This window comes from Lepidochelys kempii, unplaced genomic scaffold (assembly GCF_965140285.1).
Source record: "Lepidochelys kempii isolate rLepKem1 unplaced genomic scaffold, rLepKem1.hap1 scaffold_295, whole genome shotgun sequence".
Lineage (NCBI taxonomy): Eukaryota > Metazoa > Chordata > Testudines > Cheloniidae > Lepidochelys > Lepidochelys kempii.
In genome coordinates this window covers 32,457-55,855 of record NW_027621932.1, presented here as the reverse complement: position 1 = coordinate 55,855, position 23,399 = coordinate 32,457, and the positions used below count along the sequence as shown (strand labels likewise).

Sequence of the window (23,399 nt, the reverse complement as noted above, 5' to 3'; positions counted from 1 at the left end):
CTGATGGGGGATATAACCGTTTTAAAGTACATAAAAGGCTGTCACAAGGAAGAGGGAGAAAAATTGTTCCCTTAAAACGCTGAGGATAGGACAAGAAGCAATGGGCTTAAATTGCAGCAAGTATGGTTTAGGTTGGACATTGGGAAAAACGTCCTAACTGTCAGGATGGTTAAGAACTGGAATAAATTGCTTAGGGAGGTTCTGGAATCTCCATCATTAGAGATTTTAAAGAGCAGGTTAGATAAACATCTGTCAGGGATGGTCTAGATAATACTTAGTCCTGCCTTGAGTGCAGAGGACTGGACTAGATGACCTCTCAAGGTCCCTTCCAGTCCTATGAATCTATGAACATAATTTATTGGGGAAGAGTCAGCACAGCTTTTATAAACGGAAATCATGCCTCACAAATCTCTTAGAATTCTTTGAGAAGGTCAGCAAACGTGGACAAGGGGGATCCAGTATCATAGAATAGAATATCAAGGTTGGAAGGGACTTCAGGAGGTCATGTAGTCCAACCCCCTGCTCAAAGCAGGACCAATCCCCAACTAAATCATCCAACCAGGGCTTTGTCAAGCCTGACCTTAAAAACTTCCAAGGAAGGAGATTCCACCACTTCCCTAGGTAACGCATTCCAGTGTTTCACCACCCTCCTAGTGAAAAAGTTTTTCCTAATATCCAACCTAAACCTCCCCCACTGCAACTTGAGACCTTTACTCCTCATTCTGTCATCTGCTACCACTGAGAACAGTCTAGATCCACCCTCTTTGGAACCCCCTTTCAGGTAGTTGAAAGCAGCTATCAAACCCCCCTCATTCTTCTCTGTCGCAGACTAAACAATTCCAGTTCCCTCAGCCTCTCCTCATAAGTCATGTGTTCCAGTCCCCTAATCATTTTTGTTGCCCTCCGCTGGATGTTTTCCAATTTTTCCACATCCTTCTTGTAGTGTGGAGCCCAAAACTGGACACAGTACTCCAGATGAGGCCTCACCAATATTGACTAGAGGGGAACGAGCCTTGAGTGGGCCTGACTGTAGATATAGTGTACTTGAACTTTCAGAAAGCCTTTGACAGGGTCCCTGACCAAAGGCTCTAGAGCAAAGTAAAGAATCATGGGATTAAGAGGGACTGGTCTCTCTTGGATCAGAAACGAGTTAAAAGACAGAAAACAAAGGGTCAGAATAAATGTTCAATTTTCAGCACGGAGACAGGTAAGTAGTGGTATTCCCCAGGGATCTGTAGTGGGAATAAAAAGCAAAGATCTCAAGTTGCAGTGGGGGAGTCTAGGCTGGATATTAGGAAACACTATTTCACTAGGAGGGTCGCGAAGCACTGGAATGGGTTACCTAGGGAGGTGGTGGAATCTCCATCCTTAGAGGTTTTTAAGGCCCGGCTTGACAAAGCCTTGGCTGGGATGATTTAGTTGGTGTTGGTCCTGCTTTGAGCAGGGGATTGGACTATATGACCTCCTGAGGTCTCTTCCAACCCTAATATTCTATGACCACTGCTATTCAACTTATTTATAAATGATATGGAAAATGGGTAAACAGGGAGATGGCAACATTTGCAGATGATACAAAATTACTCAAGATAGTTAAGTTGAAAGCTGACTGCAGTGAGTTACAGAGGGCTCTCACAAAACTGGTTGACTGGGCAACAAAATGGTAGATGAATTACGGTGTTGATAAATGCAAAGTAGGGCTGTTGATTAATGGCAGTTAACTCGTGATTAACTCCAAAAAATTAATCACGATTAAAAAAATTAATCGTGATTAATTGCAGTTTTAATCGCACTCTTAAATAATAGAACACCAAGTGAAATTTATTAAATATTTTTGCATGTTTTTCTACATTTTCAAATATATTGATTTCAATTACAACACAGAATACAAGGTATACTGTGCTCATTTTATATTATTTGTATTACAAATATTTGCACTGTAAAAATGATAAACAAAACAAACAGTATTTTTCAATTCTCTTCATACAAGTACTGTAGTGCAATCTCTTTATCATGAAAGCACAGTTTACAAACATAGATTTTTTTGTTACATAATTGCACTCAAAAATGAAACAACGTAAAACTTTATAGCCTACAAGTGCACTCAATCCTACTTCTTTGTCAGCCAATCTCTAAGAAAAACAAGTTTGTTTACATTTACAGGAGATAATGCTGCCCTCTTCTTATTTACAGTGTCACCTGAAAGTAAGAACAGGCATTCACATCATGCTGATGATGCTTGTTAAAAAAACAATGCATTAATTAAATTTGTGACTGAAGTCTTTGAGAGAGAATTGTATGTCTCCTGCTCTGTTTTACGTGCATTCTGCCATATATTTCATGTTATAGCAGTCTCAGATGATGACCCATACATGCTGTTAGTTTTAAGAACACTTTCACTGCAGATTTCACAAAACACAAAGGTACCAATGTGAGCATTCTAAAGACAGCTACAGCACTCGACCCAAGGTTTAAGAATCTGAAGTGCCTTCCAAAATCTGAGAAGGATGAGGTGTGGCTCATGCTTTCAGACGTCTTAAAAGAGCAACATTCCAATGTGGAAACTACAGAATCCGAACCACCAAAAAGAAAATCAGTCTTCTGCTGATAGCATCTGACTCAGATAATAAAAATGAGCGTGCGTTGGTCCGCACTGCCTTGGATCATTATCAAGCAGAACCTGTCATCAGCATGGAAGCATGTCCTCTGGAATGGTGGTTGAAGGTGTGAATCTTTAGCACATCTGGCACATAAATATCTCGTGACACCGGCTACAGCAGTGCCATGCGAGTGCCTGTTCTCACTTTCAGGTGACACTGTAAACAAGAAGCGGGCAGCATTATCTCCTGCAAATATAAACAATCTTGTTTTTCTGAGCCCTGGTCTACACTAGGACTTTAGGTCAAATTTAGCAGCGTTAAATCGATGTAAACCTCCACCCATCCACACAATGAAGCCCTTTTTTTCTACTTAAAGGGCTCTTAAAATTGATTTCCTTACTCCACCCCTGACAAGTGAATTAGTGCTTAAATCGGCCTTGCCGGGTCAAATTTGGGGTACTGTGGACATAATTCGACGGTATTGGCCTCCGGGAGGTATCCTAGAGTGCTCCATTGTGACCGCTCTGGACAGCACTGTCAACTCAGATGCACTGGCCAGGTAGACAGGAAAAGAACCGCGAACTTTTGATTCTCATTTCCTGTTTGGCCAGCGTGGCAAGCTGCAGGTGACCATGCAGAGCTCATCAGCAGAGGTGACCGTGTTGGAGTCCCAGAATCGCAAAAGAGCTCCAGCATGGACTGAACAGGAGGTATGGGATCTGATCGCTGTAGGGGGAGAGGAATCCGTGCTATCAGAACTCCATTCCAGTTTTCGAAATGCCAAAACCTTTGTCAAAATCTCCCAGGGCATGAAGGACAGGGACCCGAAGCAGTGCCATGTGAAACTGAAGGAGCTGAGGCAAGCCTACCAGAAAACCAGAGAGGCGAACAGCCGCTCCAGGTCAGATCCCCAAACATGCCGCTTCTATGATGAGCTGCATGCCATTTTAAGGGGTTCAGCCACCACTTACCCCAGCCGTGTTGTTTGACTCCTTCAATGGAGATGGAGGCAACACGGAAGCAGGTTTTGGGGACGAAGAAGATGATGAGGAGGAGGAGGAGGCTGTAGATAGCTCACAGCAAGCAAGCGGAGAAACTGATTTTCCCGACAGCCAGGAACTGTTTCTCACCCTGGACCTGGAGCCAGTACCCCCTAAAACCACCGAAGGCTGCCTCCTGGACCCGGCAGGCAGAGAAGGGACCTCCGGTGAGTGTACCTTTTAAAATACTATACATGGTTTAAAAGCAAGCATGTGAAAGGATTAATTTGCCCTGGCATTCGCGGCTCTCCTGGATGTACTCCCAAAGCCTTTGCAAAAGGTTTCTGGGGAGGGCAGCCTTATTGCGTCCTCCATGGTAGGACACTTTACCACTCCAGGCCAATAGCACATACTCGGGAATCATTGTACAACAAAGCATTGCAGTGTATGTTTGCTGGTGTTCACACAACATCCGTTCTTTATCTCTCTGTGTTATCCTCAGGAGAGTGAGATATCATTCATGGTCACCTGGTTGAAATAGGGTGCTTTTCTTCAGGGGACACTCAGAGGAGCCCATTCCTGCTGGGCTGTTTGCCTGTGGCTGAACAGAAATGTTCCCCGCTGTTAGCCACAGGGTGGGGGTAGCCACGCGGTGGGGGGAGGCAAAATGCGACCTTGTAATGAAAGCACATGTGCTATGTATGTAATGTTAACAGCAAGGTTTGCCCTGAAAGAGTGTAGCCATTGTTTTATAAAATGTGTCTTTTTAAATACCGCTGTCCCTTTTTTTTTTCTCCACCAGCTGCATGTGTTTCAATGATCACAGTATCTTCTCCTTCCCAGTGGCTAGTGAAGATTAGAAAGAAAAAAAAAAAAGCACTCGTGATGAAACGTTCTCTGAGCTCATGCTGTCCTCCCACACTGACAGAGCACAGACGAATGCGTGGAGGCAAATAATGTCTGAGTACAGGAAAGCACAAAATGACCGGGAGGAGAGGTGGCATGCTGAAGAGAAAAGGAGTACTTGTGGCACCTTAGAGACTAACCAATTTATTTGAGCATAAGCTTTCGTGAGCTACAGCTCACATCATCAGATGCATACTGAGGGCTGAAGAGAGTAAGTGGCGGGCTGAAGCTCAAATGTGGTGGCAGCATGATGAGAGGAGGCAGGATTCAATGCTGAGGCTGCTGGAGGATCAAACCAATATGCTCCAGTGTATGGCTGAGCTGCAGCAAAGGCAGCTGGAGCACAGACTGCCGCTACAGCCCCTGTGTAACCAACCACCCTCCTCTCCAAGTTCCATAGCCTCCTCACCCAAACGCCCAAGAATGCAGTGCGGGGGCCTCCGGCCAACCAGCCACTCCACCACAGAGGATTGCCCAAAAAACAGAAGGCTGGCATTCAATAAATTTTAAAGTTGTAAACTTTTAAAGTGCTGTGTGGCATTTTCCTTCCTTCCTCCACCACCCCTCCTGGGCTACCTTGGTAGTCATCCCCCTGTTTGTGTGATGAATGAATAAAGAATGCATGAATGTGAAGCAACAATGACTTTATTGCCTCTGCAAGCGGTAATAGAAGGGAGGAGAGGAGGGTGGTTAGCTTACAGGGAAGTAGAGTGAACCAAGGGGCGGGGGGTTTATCAAGGAGAAACAAACAGAACTTTCACACCGTAGCCTGGCCAGTCATGAAACTGGTTTTCAAAGCTTCTCTGATGCGTACCGTGCCCTCCTGTGCTCTTCTAACTGCCCTGGTGTCTGGCTGCACGTAACCAGCAGCCAGGCGATTTGCCTCAACCTCCCACCCTGCCATGAACGTCTCCCCCTTACTCTCACAGATATTGTGGAGCTCACAGCAAACAGTAATAACAGTTTTCAGAGTAACAGCCGTGTTAGTCTGTACTCGCAAAAAGAAAAGGAGTACTTGTGGCACCTTAGAGACTAACCAATTTATTTGAGCATAAGCTTTCGTGAGCTACAGCTCACTTCATCGGATGCCAGCGGGAATATTGGTTTCGCTGAGGTCTAAGCGAGTCAGTAAACTGCGCCAGCGCGCCTTTAAACATCCAAATGCACATTCTACCACCATTCTGCACTTGCTCAGCCTGTAGTTGAACAGCTCCTGACTACTGTCCAGGCTGCCTGTGTACGGCTTCATGAGCCATGGCACTAAGGGGTAGGCTGGGTCCCCAAGGATAACGATAGGCATTTCAACATCCCCAACAGTTATTTTCTGGTCTGGGAATAAAGTCCCTTCCTGCAGCTTTTGAAACAGACCAGAGTTCTTGAAGATGCGAGCATCATGTACCTTTTCTGGCCATCCCACAAGAAGTGGAAGGTTGGACATATGACCAGGGAAGAGTATAAAAATATTGCTCGGGCATGTAGGAATGATATCAGGAGGGCCAAATCGCACCTGGAGCTACAGCTAGCAAGAGATGTCAAGAGTAACAAGAAGGGTTTCTTCAGGTATGTTGGCAACAAGAAGAAAGCCAAGGAAAGCGTGGGTCCCTTACTGAATGAGGGAGGCAACCTAGTGACAGAGGATGTGGAAAAAGCTAATGTACTCAATGCTTTTTTTTGCCTCTGTTTTCACGAACAAGGTCAGCTCCCAGACTGCTGCGCTGGGCATCACAAAATGGGGAAGAGATGGCCAGCCCTCGGTGGAGATAGAGGTGGTTAGGGACTATTTAGAAGAGCTGGACGTGCACAAGTCCATGGGGCCGGACGAGTTGCATCCGAGAGTGCTGAAGGAATTGGCGGCTGTGATTGCAGAGCCATTGGCCATTATCTTTGAAAACTCGTGGCGAACCGGGGAAGTCCCGGATAACTGGAAAAAGGCAAATGTAGTGCCAATCTTTAAAAAAGGGAAGAAGGAGGATCCTGGGAACTACAGGCCAGTCAGCCTCACCTCAGTCCCCGGAAAAATCATGGAGCAGGTCCTCAAAGAATCAATCCTGAAGCACTTGCATGAGAGGAAAGTGATCAAGAACAGCCAGCATGGATTCACCAAGGGAAGGTCATGCCTGACTAATCTAATCGCCTTTTATGATGAGATTACTGGTTCTGTGGATGAAAGGAAAGCAGTGGATGTATTGTTTCTTGACTTTAGCAAAGCTTTTGACACGGTCTCCCACAGTATTCTTGTCAGCAAGTTAAGGAAGTATGGGCTGGATGAATGCACTATAAGGTGGGTAGAAAGCTGGCTAAATTGTCAGGCTCAACGGGTAGTGATCAATGACTCCATGTCTAGTTGGCAGCCGGTGTCAAGTGGAGTGCCCCAAGGGTCGGTCCTGGGGCCGGTTTTTTTCAATATCTTCATAAATGATCTGGAGGATGGTGTAGATTGCACTCTCAGCAAATTTGCGGATGATACTAAACTGGGAGGAGAGGTAGATACGCTGGAGGGGAGGGATAGGATACAGAAGGACCTAGACAAATTGGAGGATTGGGCCAAAAGAAATCTGATGAGGTTCAATAAGGATAAGTACAGGGTCCTGCACTTAGGACGGAAGAATCCAATGGACCGCTACAGACTAGGGGCCGAATGGCTAGGCAGCAGTTCTGCGGAAAAGGACCTAGGAGTGACAGTGGACGAGAAGCCGGATATGAGTCAACAGTGTGCCCTTATTGCCAAGAAGGCCAATGGCATTTTGGGATGTATAAGTAGGGGCATAGCGAGCAGATCGAGGGACGTGATCGTTCCCCTCTATTCGACATTGGTGAGGCCTCATCTGGAGTACTATGTCCAGTTTTGGGCCCCACACTACAAGAAGGATGTGGATAAATTGGAGAGAGTCCAGCGAAGGGCAACAAAAATGATTAGGGGTCTAGAACACATGACTTATGAGGAGAGGCTGAGGGAGCTGGGATTGTTTAGTCTGCAGAAGAGAAGAATGAGGGGGGGATTTGATAGCTGCTTTCAGCTACCTGAAAGGGGGTTCCAAAGAGGATGGCTCTAGACTGTTCTCAATGGTAGCAGATGACAGAACGAGGAGTAATGGTCTCAAGTTGCAGTGGGGGAGGTTTAGATTGGATATTAGGAAAAACTTTTTCACTATGAGGGTGGTGAAACACTGGAATGCGTTACCTAGGGAGGTGGTAGAATCTCCTTCCTTAGAGGTTTTTAAGGTCAGGCTTGACAAAGCCCTGGCTGGGATGATTTAACTGGGAATTGGTCCTGCTTCGAGCAGGGGGTTGGACTAGATGACCTTCTGGGGTCCCTTCCAACCCTGATATTCTATGATTCTATGTTGGTGAAACGTCCCTTGTGATCCACCAGAGCTTGCAGCACTATTGAAAAGTACCCCTTGCGGTTTATGTACTCGCCGGCTTGGTGCTCCGATGCCAAGATAGGGATATGGGTTCCGTCTATGGCCCCACCACAGTTAGGGAATCCCATTGCAGCAAAGCCATCCACTATGACCTGCACATTTCCCAGGGTCACTACCCTTGAGATGAGCAGATCTTTGATTGCGTGGCCTACTTGCATCACAGCAGCCCCCACAGTAGATTTGCTCACTCCAAATTGATTCCCAATTGACCGGTAGCTGTCTGGCATTCCAAGCTTCCACAGGGCTATCGCCACTCGCTTCTAAACTGTGAGGGCTGCTCTCATCTTGGTATTCATGCGCTTCAGGGCAGGGGAAAGCAAGTCACAAAGTTCCATGAAAGTGCACTTACGCATGCGAAAGTTTCGCAGCCACTGGGAATCGTCCCAGACCTGCAACACTGTGCGGTCCCACCAGTCTGTGCTTGTTTCCCGAGCCCAGAATCGGCGTTCCACCACATGAACCTGCTCCATTAGCACCATGATGCATGCATTGTCAGGGCCCATGCTTTCAGAGAAATCTGTGTCCATGTCCTGATCACTCACGTGACCGCACTGACGTTGCCTCCTTGCCTGGTATCGCTCTGCCAGGTTCTGGTGCTGCATATACTGCTGGATAATGTGCGTGGTGTTTATGTGCTCCTAATTGCCAAAGTGAGCTGAGCGGCCTCCATGCTTGCCTTGGTATGGCGTCCGGACAGAAAAAAGGCGTGGAATGATTGTCTGCCGTTGCTCTGACGGAGGGAGGGGTGACTGACGACATGGCTTACAGGGAATTAAAATCAACAAAGGGGGTGGCTTTACATTAAGGAGTATTTCAAGCAGGACTTCACGGAGGGTTCCAATGAGAAATGGTATACCTAAGTAATTGTTCTTATTGGAACAAGCAGGTTGGTCTGGCCTCTGATTGATACATGGCTAGATTTACCTTGCTTCACCTTCTCTGTGAGTGACTGCAGTGTGACCTAGAGGAATGAGTCCCCTAGACGGGGGGGGGGAGCAAATGAGTACAAAACAAAATCTGGTCTATTTCTTGTTTTGATCCACTCTATCTATCTTTTACATCTTTGGCTGGCAGCAGACGGTGCAGAAGGACTGCAAGCCATCCACATCTCATGGCTGCTCGGCAGAAGATGGTACAATAGGACTGCTAGCCATCCTCATCTCATGCCTGCCCGGCAGAAGATGGTACAATAGGACTGCTAGCAATCCGTATTGCCTGCCTGCTCACCATAAGATGGTTCAATAGGACTGACTGCAGGACTAAGAGAATGACCTGGTCAAGTCACTTCTAATGTAGTCCCTGCACCCATGTCTGCCCAGGCGCTCCTGGCTGATGTGGCCAGGAGCACCTTGGACATGACGAGGGCAGCTACCAGTCCTACTGTACCGTCTGCTGCCACGAGGCAAGGGGTTGCTGCTGCTGTGTAGCAATGAAGTACCACGTCTGCCAGCACCCAGGAGACATACGGTGATGGTTACCTGAGTGGGCTCCATGCTTGCCGTGGTATGGCGTCTGCACAGGTAACTCAAGAAAAAAGGCGCGAAACGATTGTCGTCTGCTGCTTTCATGGAGGGAGGGAGGGAACGGGGGCCTGACGATATGTACCCAAAACCACCCGCGACAATGTTTTAGCCCCATCAGGCATTGGGATCTCAACCCAGAATTCCGGAGACTGCGGGAACTGTGGGATAGCTACCCACAGTGCAACACTCCGGACGTCGACGCTTGCCTCGGTACTGTGGAAGCACTCCGCCTAGTTACTGCACTTAATGCACTTAGAGCATTTTCTGTGGGGACACATACACTCGAATATATAACAATGATTTCTAAAAAAGCGACTTCTATAAATTCGACCTAATTTCATAGTGTAGACATACCCTGAGTGATTGGCTGAACAAGAAGTAGAACTAAGTGGACTTGCAGGCTCTAAAGGTTTACATTATTTTATTTTTGAGTGCAGTTATTTTTTGTACATAATTGTACATTTGTAAGTTCAACTTTCATAATAAAGAGATTGCACTACAGTGCTTGTATTAGGTGAATTGAAAAACACTTTCTTTTTACAGTGGAAATATCTGTGATAAAATATAAACTGAGCACTGTAAACTTTATATTCTGTGTTGTAACTGAAATCAATACATTTGAAAATGTCAAAAACATCCAAAAATATTTAAATAAATGGTATTCTATTACCACTTGATAGCCCTAATGCAAAGTAATGCACATTAGAAAACATAAACCAAAGTATATGTACAAAACGATGAGATATAAATTAGCTGTTTCCATTCAAGAAAGAGATCTTAGCATCATTGTGGATAGTTGTCTGCAAACATCTGCTCAGTGTGCTGTCAAAAAAGCTACCCGAATGTTAGGCACCATTAGGAAAGGGATAGATAATAAGACCGTAAATATCATAATGCCACTATATAAATTCATGTTATGCCCACATCTTGACTCCTCCATGCAGTTTTGGTCACCCCATCTCAAAAAAGATGCATTAGAAATGGAAAAGCTACAGAGAAGGGCAACAAAAATGATTAAGGGATATGGAACAGCTGCCCTAGGAGGAGAGGTTAAAAAGACTGGGACAGTTCAGCTTGGAAAAGAGACGACTAAGAGGGGATATGACAGAGGTCTATAAAATCATGAATAGCTTGGAGAACTTGAATAAGAAACTGTTATTTGCCCCTTCAAATAATACAAGAACCTGAGATCTCCTAATGAAATTAACAGGCAGCAGGATTCAAACAAAGAAAAGTACTTTTTCCCCTAGTGCGCAGTCAACCTGTGGAATTCATTGCCAGGAATGTGGTCAAAACTATTACTGTTCAAAAAAGAATTAGATAGGTTCATGGAGGATAGATCCATCAATGGCTATTACCCAAGATGGTCAGGAATGCAACCCCATGTTCTGGGTGTCCCTAGCTTCTGACTGCCAGAAGCAGGGAGTGATCACTTGATGATTGCCTGTTCTGTTCATTCCCTCTGGAACACCTGGCATTGGCCATTGTCAGAGGACAGGATACTGGGCTAGATGGATCATTGGTCGGACCCAATATGGCTGCTCTTAAGTTGAAGATCAGCAGGTATACCTCATTGAAAGGGGATAGTGTCTGACTAGTCAGCTTTTCTGCTGATGTGGCTCAAGTTAAACATGCATGAGGTGATGTGAATGGTTCTACTTGTCTGATTCAGGTAGTTTTGCTGTGGCTGGTGGAAGCTGGTGGCCTGTATAGTTCATCTCAGGGCATATCTTTTTGAGTGGAAAGTGCTTGTATTGTTCCTTAGGCAGATGTAAGGAGGTGGATGGAGTCCTGATATCTAGTCTCAAGCAGCTGTTAAGTATCTCCAGCATAACTGAATCGTCTCTTATTTCAGGGAGATTGGCACTTCCTTTGATGAAGCGACTGAGTCTGTCTACATCAAAGCTGAATAGCTTGGCCATAGGACTTCGTCAGATCGCAGCATCCTCACAGGAGAGTGTAGGCCGTGTCATTCGCAGAACACGAATCGCAAAAGACTTAGAGCTGGAACAGGTGACTGTGCCTATTGGGGTCCTGCTGGTGATCTTCGAATCCCGCCCTGACTGCCTCCCACAGGTACATGATGAGGGGAAATAAAACTTTTTTGTTTGAGATGTCCTTTGGTAACATAGGAGTGGAAGTGACCTCTTGGGTCATTGAGTGCAGTCCCATGCTGTCGCAGGCAACAAAAGGAAAAATATTCTGATTGGTGGGGTGGTGAGTGAACCAGCATTCAATTCTTAATTTCCAAAGCACTTTGTCTTGCGAGGGGTTCCCTTAAACTGGATTTTATTGGTATACTACCCTCTCCATCAGATCTCTCCTCAGGACCTACTTCTGCATTGTTCAGAAGAAATCAGCCAGTTTGTGATGGGTTAATAGGCAGATGGGAGAGTTGTTTCCACTTCTTAATAAATTGCAAATGTATTCAAGAATTGTTCCTAATTGAATGTACATTCCTCCTCCTCATGTCACTTGTTTTCTCAGGTTGCAAGCCCTTCTATGTAGGGACCTTTTGTTCATATAAAAAGCTAATATCGTTCTGGGGCTTATTAACATGAGTGTTGTGTGTGAGGCACAGGAGGTAATAGTTCCACTCTGCTTGGCACTGATGAGGCCCCAAGAGGAGTATTATCCAATTTTGGTTGCCACGCGTTAAGGAAGATTTGGGCAAATTGGAGACAGGTCCAAAGGAGAGCAACAAAAATTCCAGAAGTTTTAAAAAACCTGACTCTGAGGAACGGTTAAAAAATCTGGGCATGTTTAGTCTTAAGTAGACTGAGAGGCGACCTGATAAGTCTTTGGATGTGTTGAGGGCTGAGAGGACAGGGATCAATTGTTCTCCATGTCCACTGATAGGACAAGAAGTGATTGTCTTAATATGCAGCAAGAGTGATTTAAATTAGACATTAGGGAAAAGCTTTCTAACTATAAGGGATAGTTAAGTACTGGAATAAGTTACCAAGGGAGGTTGTGGAATCCCCATCGGTGGGATTTAACAACTTGTTGGATGAACAACCTGTCAGGGATGGGTAGGTTTACTTGGGTCTGCATCAGGCATAGGGGGATGGCATGCATGGTCTCACAAGATCCCCTCTAGCCCTATGTTTCTATGATTCTGTGATCGGTACAGAAGTTTGTATTTAGTGCAAATTTTGTGCTATTTCCCAGCCCCCCATACAGAACTTCCAGTGATATAGATGGAAGCCCCATATGTAGACACTGTAGTTCTATGTTTATATATTTCTTGGAGTTGTTGTATGTGCTTTTTTGTTACAATAGTTGTATCTCAGCATCTGAAGAACTAAAACAAATACATAGCTCTTCACAACTTACTTTTTGCTGTAATAGCTACAAATAGCATTCCAGCAGCTTCAAGTGTGCATCTCAATGTGATGACACCACATTGGCCATGTCTGTACGTACAGTGCAGTAGCGGTGCAGCTGTACTTATACAGCTGTGCCACTGCAGTGTGTGTGGTGAAGATGCTCTATGCCGGCCCGAGAGAGCTCTCCTGTCAACATACAAAAGCAGCGCCCCTGCAAGCAGCAGAAGCAGCTCTCCCGCCAACATAGCGCTGTGCGCATGAGTGGTTATACCTGGCATAACTTTTATGTTGCTCAGGGGGGTGGTTTATTCATACCCCTGAGTGACATAACTTATGCCACCAGAAGCTGTAGTGTAGACATAACCTTACTCTGTGTCTGTTCTGCCTCAGAAAGGGGCACATTCCCGGGCATTACACTGGGAACTTTCATAGACGTAACTGCATCTCTCGGGGGTGTGAAAAATCCACGTGCCTGAGAGACGTAGCTGTGCTGACCTAACCCTCAGTGTACACAGCACTAGGTCAATGGAAGAATTCTTCTGTGGTGCTAGCTGCCACCTCTCAAGGAGGTGGGTTACCTATGCCGATGGGAGAACCCCTCCTGTCAGTGTAGGTGATGTCTAATCTTAAGTGCTATAGCGGTGCAGCTGTGCTGCAGTAGCATTTTTACTGTTGACATACCCTACATGTGCAAAGCCTCTTACTAACCACTTGTATAGCACTGGGAAGCTGCCTAAGCTTCATCTTTAAAGGATGCCATCTGCTAGCACGAATATGCTAAAGAATTCTGCACTTAGGTCCTGATTTGGTTCTGTCGAATCAGCAGGTCGTAATCAGGATCCGTGCCAGGGGCCAACTCAGTGTGTAGGATGTGACTGATATGCACTGTTTCATTAGCTTCAACACTGAGGGTTGTGTTAATCCACTGTGTAGGTGCCCTTCAGCTCATGGCTATTATTGGTAAGTCTGGCTGTGAGGTGGTAGATGTCCATTTCTGTACTGAATGCCACAGTGACCTCTGTATAGAGCCCTTGTGGCAGTCCCATAGAATGCTCAAAACATTATCTTTTTGCATCATTCCTCCTATAAACCAGTGGTCCCCAAACTTTTCAGGGTCACGCCCCCTCTTATCCCTGTCAGTGCCCCTCCCTCCGGGGCCAGGAGTGGGGCTGCGGCTCCAGGGATGTGGGGGGCAGGGGAGAAAGACATGAACAGGAGTAAGGGGGCCGAGGCTAGGAGCAGGTGTGGGAACAGCAGCCAGGGCCAGGAGTAGAGCTGGGTGGAGCTCATTCCCTGCCCCCCCTGTAGAGGCTGGCCCGGGTCCCAGCCACGCACTCCCTCCTAAATGTTCCTCTGCATTCCCTGTAGGGGGGCGTGCTCTGCAGTTTGGGGACCTCTTCTCTAAACTGAGGGAGAAACAATGGACATTGAAGCTCCTGGTATTTCTTGGTGCTGGTGTTTTAAGCTGCACCTAGAGCTTCCTCAGTGTCAATGACTTTGGTGCTCTGTTTCTAGTGCTTTGGCTCTGTCATGAATATAGCGGGAAGGGTGGCAACCTTTATGTATGCCAGCCCATTCAGTAGCATAAAATCCCTCTTTGGCAGCTGTACTGGATTGCCCTACCTGTAAAGGGTTAAGCAGTTCAAATAACCTAGTTGGCACCTGACCAGAAGGACCAATGAAGAAAGAAGATACTTCCAAATCTCAGGGGGAAGGATTTGTTTTGTTGTTCTGTGGGTTGTTCACTCTCTGGACAGAGGGAGAAGCCAAGGGCAAGTCATGCCTGACCAACCGGATTGCCTTCTATGATGAGATAACAGGCTCTGTGGATATGGGGAAAGTGGTGGATGTGATCTATATTTTCTGTAACCATCATCATATCTGACGTCTGTCTGGACGGAGACCTGAGGCTGGGCAGTTTAAGGGACTGCGTTGTTTGGACATCTGAGTGCCCAGGGAGGTGATACAGAGGCTGTTTTGGGCTGGTTTGGTAAATCAAGCCCTTGGTGAATCCATGTTGACTGTTCCTGATCACCTTCCTCTCCTGCAAGTGCTTCAAAATGGATTCCTTGAGCACCTGCTCCATCATTTTGCCAGGGACTGGAGTGAGGCTGTGGTTCCCTGGCTTCTCTTTCTTCCCTTTTTAAAAAGATGGGCACTATATTTGCCTTTTCCAATCATCCGGGACCTCCCCTAATCACCACAAATTTTCAAAAATAATGGACAATGGCTCTGCAATCATATCAGCCAATTCCCTCAGCACCCTCGGATGCATTAGATCTGGACCCATGGACTTGTTCGTGTCCAGCTTTTCTAAATAGTCCTTAACCTGTTCTTTCACCACTGAGGGCTGCTCACCTCCTCCCCATACTGTGTTGCCCAGGACAGCAGTATGGGAGCAGACCTTGTCTGTGAAGACTGAGGCAAAAAAAGCATTGAGTACTTCAGTTTTTTCCACATCATCTGTCACTAGGTTGCCTCCCCCATTCATTAAGGGTCCCACCCTTTCCCTGACCTTTTTCTTGTTGCTAACAAACCTGTAGAAACCCTTCCTGTTACCCTTCACATCCCTTGCTAGCTTGCAACTCCAGTTGTGCCTTGGCCTTCCTGATTATACCCCTGCATGCTCTAGCAATATTTTTATACTCCTCCCTAGTCATCTGTCCAAATTTCCACTTCTTGTAAGATTCCTTTTTGAGTTTAAGCTCACCGAAGATTTCACTGTTAAGACAAGCTGGTTGTTTGTCATATTTGCTATTCTTTCTGCACATCAGAATGGTTTGTTCCTGTGCCCTCAATAAGGCTTCTTTAAAATACAGTCAGCTCTCCTGGACTCCTTTCCCCCTCATAGTAGCCTCCCTGGAGATCCTGCCTATCGACTCCCTTAGGGAGTCTAAGTGGGTTTTCTTGTTATGATCTGGTATAAAAGTTTTTGGGGTTCCCCTTATAACTTTGTTTGCTTATTACATTAGAAATGCAAATTTGGCCTACCCTGGGGACTGTTATGGGCAGTGATGTAATATTGAATTGCTATGGAAGTGAAATCTGACCAAGGTGGGAAATGGATTTTCCTTCAGTTTTTTCTATAATAGTTACTTAACTCAACCCCCCTACAAATATTTGGGATAAAAAAAGACTGTTAAAGAGTCAGTGCCCCCACAGAGCTTTGTTTACTTCTTTTGAGGGGTTCTTCAAGTCCTGCAGCAAACCCAGGGAAGATCAGATTAGATGTTCCTGATATTTCTAAGCTTAAAGTATAAGTAGAAAAAATTATTTTAAGACCCAGCCAGGCTGTTTTTTAACATGCTAGAGTGAACTTTGGGGTTACTAATTTAAATACAATAACTCCTCACTTAACGTTGTCCCGGTTAACGTTGTTTTATTGTTACATTGCTGACCAGTTAGAGGACATGTTTGTTTAAAGTTGCGCAGTGCTCCCTTATAACGTTGTTTGGCAGCCGCCTGCTTTGTTCACTGGTTGCAGAAAGAGCAGCCCGTTGGAGCGAGCTGGTGGGGGCTTGGAACCAGGGTGGGCCGGCAGCTCCCCGTCAGCTCCCCTAAGTTCCCTGTGCGGCAGCCGACCAGCAGGCTATCAATTGCCGGGCAGTTCGGGTGTCCCTCCCCCCACTGCCGTGTGCTGCTCCTGCCCTCCGCCTTGGAGCTGCTCCCCGGAGCTTCCTGCTTGCTGTGTGTGTCGGGGGGGCGGGGGGGGAAAGAAGGGTGCTAAATTCAGGGTGTCATCCTCTCCCCACTCCTGTACCCCACCTCCACAGAGGACAGAGGGAGCTCGCTGGCAGCAGCTGCTGTCTCAACTTGCTGATCTACTTTAAAAGCCAGTGTACTTAGAGTGCGGTCAGCGAGCTTAAAGGGGCAGTGCGTGTGTGTGTGTGTGTCTGTCTCTCTCTGTCTCCCTGCCCCCCCACCCCACACACAAACACACACGGGGTGTGTGAGTGTGTGTCTCTCTCTGCCATGCTGTCTCTCCTCCCTCCATTCCTGCTGCCTTGGAGAGTTTGAGGCTACATTAACAACAATGTGTTAATCCTTGAGGGCTCCGCCGAGTGCTAGTTCATCTTTTAGCAGTAAGGCATTCCCTGGGAAATATCCCACCGTCTGACTCCACCACCTCAACCAAGCTTCACAATCATCATTGCTGTGTATAGTATTAAATTGTTTGTTTAAAACTTATAGTGCATGCATATGTGTGTGTATCTGTCTGTCTAGTGTGTGTATAGATAGTGTCTTTTATCGGGTGAAAAAAATTTCCCTGGAACCTAACCTCCCCCCACCTTACATTAAATCTTATGGGGAAATTGGATTCGCTTAACATTGTTTCACTTAAAGTAGCATTTTTCAGGAACATAATTACTACGTTAAGTGAGGAGTTACTGTACTCCATTTGGAAAGTAGAGATGTTTCTAATAATAATTGATATGTGAGCAATTATTAATTTAAACTTTAAATTCCTGGTGGGGGAATATATGCCTCTACCTCTAAACTCAGTTATGTCATAGATTTGAAGGCTAAAGTGTCCAATACGATTATTTTATCTGACCTCCTGGGTAACACAGACCAAAGAATTTTATCCAGTAATTCCTGCATTAAATCCATACTTTACAGTTGAGCTACAGTGTATCTCTTAGAAAGAGATCCAATCTTCATTTAAAATCCACGATGACCCTAGTTGGTTGTTCCATTTGCTAATTACTCTTGGTGTTAAAGAGTTGTACTTGACTTATAGCCTGAAATTCTCCTTCCAGACAGTGGATCATGTTGTGCCTTTGGCTGCTATATTTGAGTCCTCTACCATCAGAAATCTACCATGGAATTACTAAGAGACCAAGGTCAAATCCTCTCTTAAGCTTTTCTTGGATAAGCTGAATAGGTTGTTTCCTAAATCTTTCACTGCAAGACAGGCTTTCTAGATCTCTAATCATTGGTGTAGCTCTCTTCTGATCTTTCCAGTTTTTCCATACCCTTTTTTAAAGTGTAGAGTCCAGAACTGGATACAGTAGCCTGGTAATTTACCTTACGCTGTCCTAACCATTTATGTAAGGGAAAGGAGCTGCTCCAAGGAGACAAAGCTGACAGGTTCAGCACCTTTCACAAACTCAAAATGGGGTCATCAGGCTGATAAATGGCCATAGAATCATAGAACTGTAGGATTGGAAGGACCTCGAGAGATCTTCTAATCCAGTCCCATGCACTCAAGGCAGGACTAAGTATTATCTAGACCATCCCTGACAAGTGTTAGGGTCTAACCTGCTCTTAAAAATCTCCAATGATGGAGATTCCATAATCTCCCTAGGCAATTTGTTCCAGTGCTTAACTACCCTCACAGGCAGCTAGTTTTTTTTTTTGTTTTTTTTCTAATATACAATCTAAACGCCTTTGCTGAAATTTAAGCCCACTCTTTCTTGTCCTATCCTCACAGGTTAAAGAGAACAATTTTTCTCCCTCCTCCTTGTAACAACCTTCTATATACTTTAAAACTGTTGTTGTTGTCGTTGTCCCCCATCAGTCTTCTTTTCTCCAGACTGAACAAACCCAATTTTTTCAGTCTTCCCACGTAGGTCATGTTTTCTAGACCTTTAATCATTTTAATGCATTAATCAATGCATCCGATGAAGTGAGCTGTAGCTCACGAAAGCTTATGCTCAAATAAATTGGTTAGTCTCTAAGGTGCCACAAGTACTCCTTTTCTTTTTGCGAATACAGACTAACATGGTTGTTACTCTGAAATTAATCATTTTTGTTGCCCTTCTCTGGACTCTTTCCAATTCATCCACATCTTTCCCAAAATGTCACACCCAGAACTGGACACAATATTCCAACTGAGGCCTAATGAGCATGGAGTAGAGTGGAAGAATTATTTCTCGTGTCTTGCTTACAGCACTCCTACTTATACATCCCAGAATGATGTTTGCTTTTTTTGGAACAATGGTACACTGTTGACTCCTATTTAGCATGTGATCCACTATGACCCCGCTGATCCATTTCCACAGGACTCCTTCCTAGGCAGTCATTTCCCATTTTGTGAGTGTGCCACTGATTGTTCCTTCCTAAATGGAGTACTTTGCATTAGTCCTTATTGAATTTCATCCCATTTACTTCAGACCTTTTCTTCAGTTTGTCCAGATCATTTTGAATTTTAATCCTATCCTACAAAGCACTTGCAACCCCTCCCAGCTTGGTGTCGTCCACAAATTTAATAAGCAAACTCTTAATGCACAATACCGGAAGATGAGCTCTTTGTAACTCAAAAACTTTTCTCTTTGACCAACAGAAGTTGGTCCAACAAAAGAGATTACCTCACCCACCTTATCTCTCTAATACTAACTGATGGTCTTTGTTTGTATATCTGCTGTTAAACACAAAACCCAGGGAGATCTAGGCTTAAAGATCAAAGTACCAGTAGAGCTGGTCTGGGAGGAAGAGAGCAGAATGTCTCCCCAGGAAATATATCCTCAGCCAGCAAAAGTCATTATAAATGTTAAAATGTTCTCACCTAACCATCACTGGGGAGCAGATTAAGATATAGTATTTTTAGTGTCTTTTTTTTTTTTTAAGAGAAATATCAGGCAGGAGACAAAAAGCAGGATGCTGGGTTTTCAGAAGAGATCAGAACATCAGTTTCCTTTGTACTGTGCAAGGAAACACATTTTTTTTCCCTTTCCTGTAACATAAATAATGTTAACGTGTTTCACGCATGCTATGTTTTCTGTTCCAGTTTTAATTTTCAGTGTATAGTACTTTGCTGTGTTCAGGCAGATAACCATAACACTTTACATATTACACAATGAGGGCAAAGTTAATGTTACTGTGAGAACCATAACTTTCATTTCTGCACTTCTGAATGTTTGAAATTATGACCCTACTATTACTTGAATATGACTTTTTGTGTACAAATTATTAAAATGCTGTATAATTATATTTCAGAATGTGCTAGGCACTGCACTATGCAGACAGTCTTTCACATTCCCTACCTCAAAGAAAAGGAGTACTTGTGGCACCTTAGAGACTAACCAATTTATTTATTTATAAATTTATAAATTTATTTATAAATTGGTTAGTCTCTAAGGTGCCACAAGTACTCCTTTTCTTTTTGCAAATACAGACTAACACGGCTGTTACTCTGAAACCTACCTCAAAGAAGTTTACAATCTAAAAACAAAATGAAGATGAAGGGTGAGAGAGAAGGAATACAACGTTTAAAAGATCAGCAATGACTTGATTACAGTGTATAAGTACCTACACTGAGAGAAAATACTGGATACTAAAGGCCCCTTTAAATTAGTGGAGAAAGGCACAATAAGAAACAATGATTGAAAGTTAAAACTAGAAAAATTCAAATTAGAAATAAGGCACAGCTATGTATTGGTGAGCGTGACTAGCTGTTGGAACAAACTACCAAGGGAAGTAGTGGATTCTCCATATCGTGGTGTCCTCAAATAGACACTGAATGCCTTTCTGGAAGATATGCTGTAGTTCAACAAGTTACTGGGCTGAATACAGGGGTAACTGGGTGAAATTCTGTGGCCTGTGTTCTATGAAAGGTCAGATTAGAGGCTCTAATGCTACCTTCTGGCCTTTAATCTCTGAAAAATAAAATCAAAGTGGTGATGGTGGGGCAAGGCACATCTAGTTGTACGCTTTTTTTTCATAGGGTAATTTATATCTAGTAGGTCTATGATAACTTGTTTATTTTAGGCAACACACAGCAGAAGATGTTCCCCACTCGGGGGAGTTGTTCATTGGCCCCGCTGGCCAGAATGAGTGGCACAAAGTGACCATAATGGATTTGAGAATCTTCTTTTAAGAATCTAATCCAGTTCAGTAGTATTGACACATGAACCTATACCATTAGTTGCTACCTAGTCAGTTCTCAGTCTCATTCATGATGGTCAGTCTCTGTTTATACTCTTTGAGGTATCAAAGAACATTTTAATTCCTGTCTGAAGTAGGCACTTTCTCAGGTAGCAGTTGACTAAATTAATTCTTTTCTAGTTAACTCTAATCCTTCACAATAATGCACTTTGGTCTTGAACACTTTTGAAAAGTTCAACATTTAACATCCCATGGAAGGTTATGGAAAGTAGTCAATTCATTTAACAAACTTACACTTACGTTTATTTTCCTGAGGAAGACGACCCACACAATTATCCAGTTCATCCCATACCTCATACCAAAGTTCTCATGTCACTTGACATATCCACCAGCCCTTGGTCCCTTGCCAACAGTATTTTGAAAATTATGGACTTATTTCTGCAATATTTTACATTTTCAACTGAGGAACTTTGTGTGCTTGGTGCCTAACAGTTCCCCAGTGAGAGAAGATAGTGAATCTTATGTCTGTATTAATAGATGTATTCTGTGGTGCTGATCTCTTCTCTCCTTTTGTGACAGGTGTCTGCCTTGGCGATTGCCAGTGGAAATGGCTTATTACTTAAAGGAGGGAAAGAGGCAGCACATAGCAATCAAATCCTTCACCATCTAACACAAGAAGCACTTTCCATCCATGGGGTCAAGGATGCAGTGCAGCTGGTGAGTGCCACGAAATGAATCTAGGATTTGTCACGCTACACATACAGTACTTTCGTGAATGTAGGATGTGTGTGCAGTACACATACAGTACTTTCTGGATGATACCATGCTCAAAGTCCTTCAAAGTCTATAATAATGTCTTGGCTTGGTTACTCCAGGTAAACACCAGAGAGGAAGTAGAAGATCTTTGCCGTTTGGATAAACTGATAGACCTGATCATTCCACGTGGCTCTTCTCAGCTGGTTAGGGATATCCAGAAAGCTGCTAAAGGAATCCCGGTTATGGGGCACAGTGAAGGGATCTGCCATATATACGTGGATACAGAGGCCAGTGTAGAGAAGGTCACCAGAATAGGTAAGATGGGAGATGCCTTTTAATTCTGATGAGTTTGATATGGAATGCATGATATGGTCAACAAAGCTGTATCTGCTCATGTGCTTTTCAACACCTTTCTAATGTGAAGTGGTATGTAACCAATTGTCCATTCTTCAACCCCAGTCAGAGATTCAAAGTGTGAATATCCTGCTGCCTGTAATGCTCTGGAAACGCTATTAATTCACCGAGACTTGCTGCGAACACCCTTGTTTGACCAGATCATCGATATGTTGAGAGTGGAACAGGTTAGTCAAGCACAGCTCACTTAGTAAAGAGAATCATTTTTGGTTAGTAATCTGGCTTGGCAGACAAAGGGACTGGCTGAAATGTGCAGCTCATCTCTGCAGTGGCTTATAATCAAATGATGGTATTGCAAATGTCATCCCATCTTGAGATATGAGCATCGGAGCACCCAAGGTGCTGAATAGAGGTGATCCTGGAAGTAGTTCCTTCAGAACTCATGCTGCTGCTGAGCCTTAGGTGGTCCTTTGTGAATAACATGAATCCTGTTCCTTCCCTTGGGCTACATACGTTCTGTTCTCTGCACCTCCTGGAATGAGGAGCAAGGGACACTACTGGTCCTGACCTTCTCCATATGCTGCTACTAGCCCACCAGGCTTGCACCCATTCTTTTGGTGTCTGTTCCTCCTCTTTGTCTCATCCTTACCCATTTCTCCTGTTTTCTCTTACCACTCTCCTATTTGTTCTTCTTGCACCTACTCCCCATTCGTTTAATTTCCACCCAATATACCAATATATCTTTGCACCTGCCCATCCTGCTCCCCTAGTGTCTCAGAAGAAGCAACAGAGCAAAGCTAATAAATGATTTCCTGAATTTCAAACTGGTATTGCAGTTCCAGCAGGCGTTACTAGAAGAGTCTGTGGAAAGGAGCATTTTTAAAATGCTGTGGGTTGCAGAGTAATATAGGATTGTACACCCAAGTTAGACCTTGCGTATTTGTGAACATTACATGGTATGACATGTTATGCTAATAGAATGTGCAGGCTGTGATTTATTAACGCAAGAAATAAACGGTTGAAGAGAAGGTGAGCCATGTGTCCTGATAACAAATTCCAAAGTACGTATTAAGAAAACAATAAACAGAAAGCTAGTCTAAATCTTAACTATGCCTGTCCTGGTGGTCCACAATAATGTGTCCAGGGTAGTTTGTCAGTGACCAATATTGGCAATTCTTCATATACTTAATAGAATTTTTTTTAAGACAAGAAGGGACAATTCTGATTTAGGGCATGTCAACACTACAAACTTTTGTCGACTCAAGTTATAACATCATATAACTGCCACAGTTAATACATCGCTTGTCCTTGTGCATATTTGGCTCCTTGTGTCAGTGGTGCACATACTCACCAGGACCACTTGTATTGATGCTGTCATAAATATAAAGGGAAGGGTAAACCCCTTTAAAATCCCTCCTGGCCAGAGGAAAAATCCTCTCACCTGTCAAGGGTTAGGAAGCTAAAGGTAACCTCACTGGCACCTGACCAAAATGACCAATGAGGAGACAAGATACTTTCAAAAGCTGGGAGGAGGGAGAAAAACAAAGGGTCTGTGTCTGTCTGTATGCTGCTTTTGCTGGGGACAGAACAGGAATGGAGTCTTAGAACTTTTAGTAGGTAATCTAGCTAGGTTTGTGTTAGATTATGATTTCTTTAAATGGCTGAGAAAAGAGCTGTGCTGAATAGAATGACTATCCCTGTC

General features: G+C 44.4%; 1 protein-coding gene across 2 annotated transcripts in view; it reads left to right on the top strand.

The window, feature by feature from the left end:
* Positions 1-23,399, top strand: part of ALDH18A1 (aldehyde dehydrogenase 18 family member A1) — a 68,222-nt gene that overhangs the window by 30,252 nt on the left and 14,571 nt on the right. For both annotated transcript variants that reach the window (XM_078851071.1, XM_078851072.1), the window contains exons 7-10: positions 11,287-11,507; positions 21,167-21,304; positions 21,463-21,658; positions 21,803-21,924. In XM_078851071.1, the coding sequence (XP_078707197.1) occupies positions 11,287-11,507; positions 21,167-21,304; positions 21,463-21,658; positions 21,803-21,924 (677 nt within the window). The remainder of the gene's footprint in view (positions 1-11,286; positions 11,508-21,166; positions 21,305-21,462; positions 21,659-21,802; positions 21,925-23,399) is intronic.